Below are 13,531 nucleotides of genomic sequence, written 5' to 3' on the forward strand. Positions count from 1 at the left end.
AGTCTTAAGGAAAATTTTATTTTCAGTGTCAACATCTTTAACTCCGTCTTTATAGCCTAGGCATTCTTTCCAGTTTTTCTTTGAGATCATCTCATGAACCTTTTTTCTTGAATCAGTCCAGGCTTTAAGGGGTTTTCTATCATTTTCTAAATCCTTTTCTAACATACGGTATCTAGCCTCAAGGATCTTTACTGTATGTTTAGCTCTCTCGCATTCTTTTTTCAAATCAATCTGATTTATTAAGTCAGACTCTAATTGTACATTCCTAGATTTTAAGATCTCAATTTCAGTTACAAGTCTATCATTTTCTAGAGTCTTATTCTTAAAATTACCATGTAGAGATTTAAGAATAGATTTCAACTCAGATATATCTTCAGTATCAAAAGAGAAGAAAGAAGTTGGTACCTTAGACTCAGAGGAAGCAGGATCATCAAGGCTAACCATCAGTGCATAGCATGTGTCTTTATTTTCAGAATCAGAGGAGTCCATCCAATTCTTGCTTGATGTGATCAGGGTTTTGTTCTTCCCTTTATCATGCTTTGTTTTCTTACACTCTATAGCAAAGTGACCAGGTTCATCACAGTTGAAGCACTTGACCTTTGTCCTGCCTACCTTTCCAGCTTTGGAGTCCTTTCCATCGCTTCTTCCAGTTGACTTCCTTTCACCTCCAGTGAACTTCTTTCTGAAGCTTCTGTTGTTCTTAGACTTCCTGAATTGCATTCTCTTGAAGCCCTTAACCATCAATGCAGCCATTTGCATGACATCAGAATCTGTCATGTTCTTATCAGTTTCAAAATCAGTATCATCATCAGGATTTGATGTTGAATCATCAGTATCTGATTCTGGCAAATTGTTCTTCTTTCTTACAACTCCAACAGACTTTTCTTTTGAATCTTTATCATTTACTTTTAAAGCAATTGATTTCCCTTTGTTGCTTTTCCTCTCCTTCTTTTGTTGGACTTCCAAATCATGAGTTCTTAGCATGCCATAGACTTCATCTAGAGTAATTATTTTCAAATCATACTGATGTCGTATGATTGAAGTCCGAGTCTCCCATTCTTCACTCAAGGCTCTCAGAAACTTGGTGTTTGAATTCTCTCGATCATACACCTTTCCCATCAAAGACAGATTGTTGAGCAGGGTCAAAAATCTGTCATAGATGTAAGTGAGACTTTCATCAGGCTTGGCCTCAAAGTGTTCATATTCTTGAATCAGAACAACCCTTCTGTTCTTCTTGATATCCATGGTTCCTTGAAATTGAGTTTCAAGGGCATCCCAAATCTCTTTGGCAGTCTTGTAGGCTATAACCCTATTTGACATCACGGAATCAAGACTGTTATGCAAAATGTTTCTTACCTTTGCATCTTTCAGCACAACTACTTTCTCTTCTGGTGTCCACTCACTCTTCTCCTTTAGCTGATAGTGTTCAACAACAGTAGGAGTTGCAGGCACCAATTTTGTTGGCATGTAGGGTCCATCATTAATTACGTCGAGATAATCTGGATCTGTAGCTTCTAGGTGCATGAACATCTTCACCTTCCATGTAGGATATTCAGCCTTTTTCAGAATGAGAATTTTAATACTTTCATACTTGTTCAGAGACATGTTTAGATCGTTTCTTATTGTAAGTTTATCAGTGACCTCTGATACCAATTGTTACCCAGTAAAGATACAATTGTTTAAGGGGGTTGAATACAATTATATAAATGTTTCAAATAAGTAATAAAATATAACAGCTTTATATATATGTGATAAAAACTGTTACAAAACTCTCTCAAGAAATACTGATATTCTTGAGAGCTGCTAGGTCGAATGATACTGGAGATTGATACACTATGTGATGACCTAAACTGTGTTTATATACACAGTTACAACTAAACAATCTAAGATATACATTATTAAAATCTAACTGAAACTGATATATATCTTCAACGGAATAGATAAAGTCCTATAACTGAGACGTAAAAGATATCTACTCCACAATATAAGGAACAAAACAAATCTTTTAAGCTGACTGTCTTCAAATACTGATGACATCCAAATGCTGATGATGTGTCAAATCCTACGACACATCAAATACTGATGACACCCGAAAAACCAGATCCTGAGCTTATTCTGATCATTGAGAATTTAATATGTAACACATTCTATTTCACGCTCTCGGGAATGGCATGAAAATACTCCCGATTTTATTTATCATGTAATCTTTTCTGATATGTTATAAAAAATGCAAGTACGTTTATCGTAAAAAAAACATATAAAATTATAAAGAACACGTTAAACTGATCCTATACACCCATCCGGTTCTAATCCGGTTCTTACCCTTATATATGTTCATTATTTTTTTTCATGTATACATATATAAAAAAAATATATCTTAATACATTTTTATTATGTACAACATACATGATTATATTAATATTAATATAATTAATAGTAATACTATTAATATTATTAATAGTAATATATTTGTTATAAAAGAAGGCAAACTATAATCACATAAAATTTATATTAATGAAGTAGTTAAAAATAAATTGTTAACATCATAATATATAAAAGATGATGTATAGTACATATATTGAAAATTATATAAAAATAAAAATTTAATTTTATATAAGTGTTTATAATATATTTTTTGTTGACGATAATATTATTAATAATTATTCTTTGATTAGATAGAAGAGTTATATATTCTAAATTGATAAGTATTCGCATATCTACTTTCTTTGTTTAAGTAAATTTGTAACATGTTTCCTCGTTTTTCAATAATTTTCTTAAAAATAGAAAATTGCGAAAATTTTAAAAAATTTGGAAAAGAAATATGGAAAATTTTTGCGCCCCTTTATTATTCGTTCGGTCATTTTAGCCCCAAAAAAAAGTAATTAAACATTTTGCGAGAAATTATACTACCACCATAGCTGTTCAGCAGTAAAAAACGAAATGTAGAGGTCAGTTGATAAACGACGCCGTGTCAAACATATTTATACCAAGCCGGCGCGTTATTGAAGCCGTCATCTCTCTCAAACAAAAAAACACACACTACTGCGTGATCTAAGGTAAACTTTTTCAACTCTACCTATATCCGTTCTATCAATCCCAATGTGAGTTTATCTTGTTTCTAATATTTGTATTAATTCTTTATTTAGTTGATGTAATTGCTAATATATTGTTAATTATATGTATTTTGGTTTGTTATTTGTTCAATAGCTTATGTCTTTGACTATACTTGATGGGTTTTAATTGTTATTTTTTCCTCACTGTTTTTTTAGTTTTTGAGGTGCCCTTATGGCTAATTTTACTGTTTAATTTAGAAAATTTATTTTTTTAAATTACTATAATGGGAAGTTTCTTGGGTTTTGTGAGTTTTGAATTGGGGATTTATCTTAATTAATAAGTATTTTACGTTGAAAGTGGAAATGATTTGAATTTGAATGCACTGTGAAGTTAAAGATAGTTTCTTGAAAGTGTGAAGTACGAAAAGTTTGGGCTTTTGTGCTGTTTTGTGTTGGTTTTGGCTTATTCATTTTGCGAAGTTGTGTTTAAAGCTTTATTGGATTAAAGTTGTGTGCATTTTGTGTTTGGAGATATGGTTTACCAGTTTACTCGAAATGTTTTGATAAGATACTCGGAGCACAGTGTTTGGATTCCTGTGTCTAGAATAAGAAGAAATGTAATTGGGCAGATCAGAGAGAAAATTAAATGGGGCATAAATTTTGTTTAGGTTCATAGGTTAGATATGGGTTAATTATCAAATAACTCACTTATTGCAACTCAATATATCAAGCGGATCACCCAGAATTTGTTGGTCTTTGTTAAACACTTAACAGGCGAAATATATTGCGCTCAGTTAAGTTTTTAAGAATTGATGAACGGAAAAGGCTGATGTGTATATCTAACGGCTAGTTTTGCTGAAATGGCCTTCCACGTCAGACTCGGCCCACTTATACATATGGTTATATCGGGTTATTAGGGTTTTTCATACCCATTTTCTTTTTCAATTGACTTGAACACTAATCTCAACTAATGTCTTCGAATCACCGTATTTGTATAATTCCTGTAACTTACTTAATGAAAACCCTATGTTTTAGCCATCTTTCTGGGGGTTAAAGAATCGTACCTCAACACTCTTTTATTCCACAAATAATCTTTGATTGTTGTTTAATACATCTCATTTACTCAATTTTAAAGGATTTAGGGTTTTGAAAGTGTCAATTGATCTCACTTGTGTTTATCTGTAGGATATATATGTCAGGTTGTATATATATATATATGTCTTTTTCTTTGTTATATTTTTCTTTCATTTTATTAATATTTCAATAGCATATATTTTCTTTGCCATATCAACATTCGACACCAACTGCCTATCAGCTCCAGGTTAGGTCCATGTCATATAATTTAACAAAAAATGTGTATTTTAACGTCAAAATTTTAAAATTTTGACAGAGCGCAACATTTTATCTTTGAGTGTTTTAATAGAGACCAAAAATTTCGGGGTGATCCGCTTGACACATTGGACTGGAAAAAGTGAGCTATTTGATGATTAACCTGTAGGGATTAGTGTAGCCACATTTAATATTCTGACTTTTTTTTAAGGTTTTGATTGAACTTAAAGAACATGTTTCTACAAAATTCTTATGTGTTTTTGAGGTTTAACCTGTGTGTGTAGTTAGGGATTTGCATGGTCTATTTAACAATTTCTTTGGTCTATCATTGTTGGAAGCAGAACACCTTGAAAGTTAAAATACTGTTTAAAGTGAAAGAAATTCTTAGACTGGTTGAAGCTTCCCTTTTGCCTCTTTACTTATTACGCTTTATCTGTATAGTGCTTGTCAATTAGTCTTGACAATTACAGTGAGATCATAGGTGACTGCTAACTACATTTATAAGTTATGGCCTTATGGGTGGTTTATAGATTCATGTCATTGTAAAATGAGTTCTGAATGTTTGATTTGATTGGATTTGGTTCACGAATTTACCTAATGTTTTCTTTTTTGTCACAGTGTGCAGTTATTAAGTCGAATATTAGTAAGCCTGAACAATTGTAAGGAGGGAAATTCGGCCCCACAATGGGTAATTTAGATTCTGAAGGAAGTGACACTGATATTGATTTGGAAAGTGGGGGGAATACAAGTGAGGAAGATGGAAGGATAGTTCATGATCTTAGTGCTGATCATGGGAAGAAAGTCTTGCGTAGGACATGGAGCGGATTTGTGGGATTAAACAGGTCTGCAAGGGTTGGAAATGGCTTAAGTTCATATGATGAAGTGTCCATTTCTGGCCGGGCTTCTGCTGATAATGTTAATATAATATCAGACCACTTGGCCGAAAATTTTGTTGATTCACTGGAGAAGAAGATCAGTAAAGAGAAGAAGAAAACCTCAAATTGCAAAAACCCTTCAAAACCACCTCGACCTCCGAAAGGTCCGTTGTTGGATGCTGTTGATATGAAATATGTAAAAGAATTTTCTGAGCTTGCTAGGTTGAAGCGTCGAAGGGTTGAACGAATGAATAAATTGAAGAAAAAGAGATCTGAGCAAGAATCATCATCTAGCTCGAATGTTATTGCACTGATTGTAACTTGTATCTTCGGCCTTGTAATCATCTTCCATGGTCAGTACATCTAAAGTTATACTTTTTTTGTCAATTATTTTTGATTCTTAGTTCTGGCATGGAGTTTGTTAATACGTTTATCTACTACCTATCAGTCCCGATTTTATAATGAAGTTCAGAGACTTGACACAACTTGAAAACAAGTCACTACTTGTACAGTCGTAAGTCCAACTCTATAGATGATCTGCACCATTATTTTTATTATATACGGGTCTGGGCATATAATACTTATGTCATTAATCATTTTCTTCTAATCAAGATATCATATGAAAAAGTGTAGCACGCACTAGGACCAATAATGCAGAGCATGAATTTAGATAAGCTATTATTAAAAAGTTATATATTCATTTTTTTAAAAATTCTAGAATATGATCATATTTTCTTATGTAAATCTTTTGATTGATAAATACTGCGGAGTAGATATCAATTAGAAGTAGCTTCCTTATTATTGGAATTGGATTTGTTGCTTATGTTTTAGGATCTGTATCGAAACTGTTGTAATTTTCATTATAAAATGAAGTTGAATTGTAAATTGAGTATTTTGATGATAAGTTTGCGGATTAGGTTCAATATTACCCTTTTGAATCCTATCTTACATCAATTAACCTGAGAGCAAATATTGGTTGATGCAAGTGTTAAAGAAAAAGCTGGGATCTGAATCTTTAAACTGTTAAAAAATAGCTAAATTTAGTAGACTCGGAGTACAGAGGGCACTGTGCGGGTTAAGGGAAGCATGTGATACTGTGTCTAGAGTTGGAAGTGCAGATCAGCTGTTACTGCCTGAACACTTGGTTGAGCTTGTACGATCTAATCGTTTTTACTTCAAAACCTACCGACACATTAATCTATATGTTTGTCAACTTGTAACAAACTACATGTTCTCTAAATCCATGTGAATCTGTTGCAGAAAATAACCTTATCTTGGGTTTTTAGTTTTCTAACAGAATGTGAGCATTAAATTTTTGTGCAAACCTTATCATAATTTTGTTGGATGATGCATTCATTTATTGCACACTCAAGTACTCCACAGTGAATAGTTCAATATATGAGAACAGTGATGCTGGTATCCGGAATTAGAAAATATTTAATGGTTTGGTATTACCAATAACTAATTGGATGCTAAACCATATGTTATTTTTTCGCCAAGTAGTTAAAAGTATTTTGTGTTGCCTGTTTTATTATTGTTGGTTTTCAGGACTTCTGGGTTCTCGCGTATGACTCAAATGAAGAGTGTTCTTTGTCATTAGCTCAGGTATATATCTGTAACATTTTATCTTCATAAGTTTGATTCTCAAAATTTTGTTACAGATGATGCACAAGCTATTGTTCATTACCTATCTCCTACATATATTTCCGTTTAAAGAGAATTTTACCATATATATCTTTTACATATATTGCAAAGAAAATTGCGACAAGGTTTACAGTTTTTTTCCTTTTTTAATTATGAAAAAAATCTTCAAGCATCTTCTTCTTTAGTATGCATGTATATACAAAAGATGTTAGAGCTTAGTTCCATCAGGGAATGATATATATCTTTCCATATGAAAGAATTTTATTGTAAGCAGTTATGCAGTCAACTACCTACATTAACACAACAATGGTTCAGATAATATCTACCTTGCACTAAAACCAACAAACTAGGCACATGACACCTCGTTGCAAATGGATGTCACGCTCTTAATTAAAGTTGGACACATGTCTTTCTCTTCTTTAAAGCTGTTGCTTATGTGTTTTCACTAATTTATTTTATATTATAAAAAAATTACTATTAAATATAAATTACTTTCTCTTCCTCCACTAATTCTCTCGAATCCTCATTTTCTCTTTCTGTCCTCCCATTAACTCTCTCTCCCTTGATTTCTCATTCTCCCATCTTTCTTTTATATCAAGTATTAATCATTATGTAACTTAAATAAAATATGAAACAGATTTATTAAAATATCTAAATTAGTTATGCCAAATTAAAATAGTGTTACTTAATACAGTCTATAGGGTTGATGGCTCTGAATTCACCCTCGCTGAGGTTAAGATAAAATGAATGTAAGAGCAGGGCTATCTTTGTAAATACAGGAGGGTGTGTTATATTATTACAAAAATTTCCAATTCACTTTTTATACTGAAAATTCATTTAACCTCGAGTAAGGTCTCTAAGGTTAAACTCAGGGCCATTTCTCTCATATATAATTATGATCATAATTATAAAAAAATAAATAATTAGTAAAAAGTATTTCATATTGCACCTAACTATGAAAAATAAGTTGTATTATATAATGGCTGTGTATTCAATTTATTTTTAACAACTTTATTAGCTTACAAATATAGTGCGGATTGAATTTGTGGCCAGTTGAAGCATGAAATGGTCATTCATGATATTTTCTTGATTTCCAATGTCATATGGTGATCACGTATAATCTGTAGTTGTGACTATGATTTATTTGTCTTACAAAAATGTTGACCTTTTCAATTTTTTTATTCATACTGCAGAAAACTTTGATTGTTATCAGCCTCAAAAGTTTGGACAATGCGCTTCTGCTGAAGTTGATATTCTAGTAGCTTTGCAGATTTGTAGTAATGGTGCTAAATCATTTAAGTTTTGCAGAATAGGTTTTAAAGATGTTGACAATAGTTTACAAAACTGTGAATCTATGGTTGCTATGAACAGAGGCCAGTTTCTGTAAATCCATTATTTTAATTTGCATTTTAGTCTTTTACTTTTTTGCTGACTCAAAGTTACTGAGTGACTGAGAACAAGATAAGAAGTGTCTGCCAGATAATTTACAAATACTTAATGTTCTAATATGAAAGAAAAATCGGGGTATCAATACATACATAATTTTATATTTAGACCTTTTTCGCCGCAAATTCTTCTACATCTCTATTATTTGCTCATTATTCTCTTTTGTGAATTTTTGAAACATGAATTGATAGTTACAGATTTGAAATCTTTCAACGCTGTTTATCTTGAAGAATTTGGTTGTCTTTGTTTCCAAAAATTTATTAACCTTAAGTAAATCATACCAAATGTATGAGACCTTGTTCATCTTGAAGCAGTAGTAACCTTGAATACCAAAATGTATGAGACCCTTAGTATCAGACCAGGTAAAAAACGATTTATCTTCTAGCCAAGAAATCTGAGTTAGAGCCATGAGGCAAAAATTGATACATCTTTTGATAGTAGGGAATTTTTGTTCAAAAGGCCAAAACTGATTCATCTCTTGGCAGAGAAATTGGATGAGAATAAAATTATGAGAATAAAATTATGTCTTTAGAATTTTATGCATGTACAATACTAAAGGAAAAGAGTTCAAAGGAAAATAGTGAACTAGGAGATCACTTTATCCTTGATTTGACATATGTTGTAAACTGCTCACCTGCTTTGAGGGATGCATATGCATATCCGCTCATCTACTAAAACATACACTTCTGTTGTAAATTTGCGCCTGTAACTTCTATGCTAAGCTTGAACATGAAGGAGTACTTCGTGCCAAACAAATTACTGTAAGGGATACATATATATCTCACATCGTCAATGAGGATTCAAGCATTGAATGGATTAGCTAGTTGAGTAAATGAGATTAATCAAATCCATTAATACATAAATATTATTGCTAGTCTAAATTTAACTATCATCATAGCTAAAGGACACAAAGAAATTCTAAATCCTTTTTTAGTTCTCTTTGCTAGGTCATCAAATCTTTGCTTACATGCAGCAAAATCAAATCCAGACAATTAACAGATAATTCTCCCCATGAGCTTAATTAAAATGAATAATAAGACTACAAATTGAGATTCCCAAAAATCTAAGACTCGGTATTTGGAGAACAATGACCATGGACGAAATCACATTCTTGAATTCACTGAGTCTTCACAGGTTCAGCTCGAGGCCTCCACAGACCCAACTTGTATTTGTGGGTATATTTTAATATCAGTTTTCTCTGAAACAGCAAAGCAGATTATTAAGTGACTCTTACACAGAACATCGAACAAGATGCATAATTAGATACAGAAAATCAATAATCACAAAGGCAACAGATACAGTTATTTAACTTTGATTAATTTAAGCTATAAGGTAAAACTCTAAAGTTGTGTTCACTTGGATGAAATGTAATTGGGAGAGAATGGAATAAGATTTGTACTCTAGTATGAAAAGAATGTTATAATTTTTATAAATAATTTCATAATATTTCTCGCAATTTAGACTGAAACTCTGTCCCACGAATTTTGGAGGGAATGCTCAATTAACCTTCTTCCTCACTTTTCCCAATATTTTCATCATAGAAGATTTATGCTACCTCCATTCCCCTTCTTCCTAACTTTTCCTATAATCTTCGCCATAAAAAATTCTGCTACCTCATGTTTGCTTGCCATCCTCCCTTACATCCTTTCTTTCTCCCTAAATTTTGTTCAAAATTTTTCATTCAATTCTCACCAAGTGAACACAACCTTAAGCACTAAAGGTGCTATACACATAACCATCTAACTGATCAACAAGCCAAAATTTTATAGTGCTATCTGTTTTGACACCAGGGTGTACAAAAAAGACAAAAAAAGCCTAACTGAAAGATGCAAGTATAAAGTATGTATCATGTAACAATGAACATTTCAAAATCAATGATCCATCAATATATTGTAAATATTATAAACTATGCCAATCCTTCTATGCTATATCTTACTAAGCGGAAAGTCCACTTTTTCAATTTTTTTCCTTAAAAAAGAAAGGTTAAAAAGAATGGTAAAAACTAATCCCGGTCAAGTAACTGGGAATGGAGGGAGCATAATCATACATTAAGATATGTGATATACTCAACCTAGCTTTTTATGGAAAAATACAGATAATATCAGTTAAACGTTTGCAACTACCACACAATTATCTGCAGAAATGGGCAAACCAATATTTTAATAGTGAAAAACATAAAGCGTGATATAAAATTTATGACATGCCCTTAATGATGATCATTATGAAATTTTACTATCAGTAGACTGATACAGTAACCTATCTGAGGCAGGAACCTTGATGCTAGTATGAAATAATCACCTAAATATATCTGCAAAGTAATATACGTAAACAGAAAAATAAAAAACAGCTCTTATCGAAAAAAGAATGTCGCCTAGTATTTTATATAATTGCGTTTAAGAGTTGATATGCAAGAAGTTCTCTTTCCTTATATTCAGTTTTTACTCTTGGCAGTCATCATCATAAGCAGTTTAAACAAAGTCACAGGAAGTAATATTCAGTTTTTACTCCAGGCAGTCATCATTATAAACATTTTAAACACGATCACAGGAAGTAGCACATACTTTACTAAGTTATACATTACATGACATATAGAAAAACAAATTCAAGAAAATCATTAAGTTTAGAGTAAACAGCAATTAAAAAAGGGCTTTTTGGAAAAAAATTACATGTTTGCAAGATTCAACACCGAGTTGCTTGAGCTTGAGCGTACGAGTAACGAGCAGCTTCTGAAAATCACCAATCCCATTTTCAAGCTTCTCTACATAGTTTTCCACTCCTTTTCCAACACCCTTCAAGAACTCTGGTATCCCAACTTTCACTACACATTTTAACCATTAAATAAAATACCCATCTTCAGTTTCCCACATAAATTACCAAAAATGTAAACATATACACATACACATACACATAAAAATGTAAACTTTACAACAGATACACATACACATACACACACACACAAAAATGTGAACTTTATAACAGATAACCATATACAAAGAGGAATAAGGAAAAATTACCTTGATAAGGGGTTGATTTGGAGGAAAAGCTTCTGAAATTTGAAGGAAAATAAGAGTGTTTAGACAAAAATCTTGAGTTCATTGATGCAAGTTGCTTCCCAGCCATTTTGTAGCGAGATTTTTCACAAGTTGAGGTCGACAAAATGAGTAAAATCTTGACCCGACGCGAATCCGGAACTTTTTTTTGTTGAGTACACATTTCTCCTCGCAACTGAATAGTGACTTAAATTGTTTTCCTAAACTATAATTTAAGGCATTTTGATTAATTAGACAATATCCTAAGGATATCTTAAAATACCAGGATATCTCATTTTTAAGGCTTTACTAGAGATACCTTATTTCAATTTTTTTAATAAAGAATTTACTTCCTTTTTTTTACACATATCTTCTCTCTTATATTTTACATTCACTCCAAATATAATGCAAATATAATATTATATAATTAAAATATAATATTATTTTAATGCTAAGACACAACTATAAGATATTGTTGTTGAAGTATATACATGAAAATATTGTCCTAAATGATTAGGATATCATATTTTATAATATTTTTAAGGTATTTTTTAATACACTCTTGGACTTATTCTAAATGGCAAAAGGCAAACACAAAGAGGAGTTTTTTTTTTTGACGAAAACACATTTCGAAATCTGAGAGATCTCGCCTGGAGGAGTATTAACAAGATTACAGACAAATATTCTTTTAAAATATAAAGTAGATTATGTAAGTCAATGAATTTATCCCAAAAATAATAAGAAAAACCATTTAACTTATTAATTATTAAAATGTACTAAATTATGATAAATTTGTGAGTTTTTTTTTTATATTTTTAAAAATTGTTAAATACATATATTTTTTTAAAAAAATATCAAATATTACTGAAACATAAATTTTTTACAATTAATATAAAATAAAAATATATTAAATGATATTTTGAATGTCCTTTATAATGTTTCTAAATATAGACATGTAGCATTGCTCAAAATATGAGTTCACTGAAGCTAGAATAGAATATCACCACTAACAGATGATCGAGAATAGAATTTCACCTTAGGCCTGTTTTCATAAACAATATTACATATTTTGAATATGATACCAAAAATTTGAAATTTTCTTAAATGGCACTTGACGTTTATTATTTCATTTGACGTTTATTATTTCATTAGTGTGAATGATATTTTACTGCTAAGGTTCATTTTATTAATAAAATACGGGCAATAACAATACGACAATTTATTATTTGGGAACATTTTGACAAGACTTACATTTTTCAAAAATTGTTCTACTCAGTGCAAGTGTTTATTGAAAAAATGATCAATCCTTTTGTCCAAAATACCCATTCCAAAAAAAATCACCAGATACTGGAATATCAAAATGATATGACACTTTCAATGGAGTATCACGATAATACTCTTTTGTCAATAGATTACTCTGTCAGTGAAGTATCGGTCCTGATACTCCTCTTCCGGTGAAGCATCACTTTTATTTTTTAAATATTTTTCTAAAAATAAAAATAATATTTTAAAATTTTAGATACTCCACTGACAAATGAGTATCTCACGTGTTACTTCACTGACAAAAGTATATTGAAAGTACATAAAACTTATTAAAATGTTTTTATTAGTATGTCTAATTTGAAAAACTGATTAATTAATATATCCCATTTATCATTATATTTATGAATATATCTCATTCTAATTTTTTTTGTACAATTTTGTATTAACCATGTGTCGTCGTGTATTACACATTTTAATAGGAGGATTAAAATGTTAGCAACATTCTGTATAAACTTATTAATCAACTCTTAATTCAATCGCTCTCCTACGGTATACAAAATAAGATTGTACTGGTAACCATAATAGGTTTGTCTAGTTTGTGCTCATGAGAACATCCTAAAAAAATGTGATAAATTAGTTGTAAAAATTTGATTGGTGGAAATTTTTGTATATGCACGGTCCATCATTATTAATGAGCTGTCCACCAATTAAATTTTTACTACTCATATATCACACTTTCTTGGCGTGTGTCTATGAAACACACTAAAAAAATCCATAATAATAAGTAAAACTAAACCGTCTTCTAATGCAGCAAGTAGCAACGACAAAACATGATGATAATTGATAACAAACCACTTCAACATCAAGTTTCAACTTTAACAAAATAAAACGT

At 31.1% G+C, this 13,531-nt stretch overlaps 1 protein-coding gene and 1 long non-coding RNA gene across 3 annotated transcripts; one reads left to right on the top strand and one right to left on the bottom strand.

Moving 5' to 3' along the window:
• Window positions 1-2,904: 2,904 nt before the first annotated feature.
• On the top strand, window positions 2,905-8,333 carry LOC141724000 (uncharacterized). 2 transcript variants are annotated; one of them, XM_074525984.1, is made up of 4 exons: window positions 2,905-3,056; window positions 5,001-5,610; window positions 6,806-6,862; window positions 8,095-8,333. In XM_074525984.1, the coding sequence occupies exons 2-3, from the start codon at window positions 5,067-5,069 to the stop codon at window positions 6,826-6,828; spliced, it is 567 nt and encodes a 188-aa protein (XP_074382085.1). In that variant the 5' UTR covers window positions 2,905-3,056; window positions 5,001-5,066; the 3' UTR covers window positions 6,829-6,862; window positions 8,095-8,333. The 2 variants fall into 2 exon arrangements, with proteins under 2 accessions (XP_074382085.1, XP_074382086.1); XM_074525985.1 differs by having other exon boundaries at window positions 3,014-3,101.
• An 809-nt stretch (window positions 8,334-9,142) lies between these two features.
• On the bottom strand, window positions 9,143-11,572 carry LOC141660513 (uncharacterized). The gene is made up of 3 exons (XR_012549877.1): window positions 11,362-11,572; window positions 11,014-11,165; window positions 9,143-9,545 (listed from the first exon to the last, which is right to left on the bottom strand). It is a non-coding gene; the product is annotated as an uncharacterized LOC141660513 (long non-coding RNA).
• Window positions 11,573-13,531: the final 1,959 nt, after the last annotated feature.

Source organism: Apium graveolens, chromosome 5 (assembly GCF_009905375.1).
Source record: "Apium graveolens cultivar Ventura chromosome 5, ASM990537v1, whole genome shotgun sequence".
NCBI lineage: Eukaryota > Viridiplantae > Streptophyta > Magnoliopsida > Apiales > Apiaceae > Apium > Apium graveolens.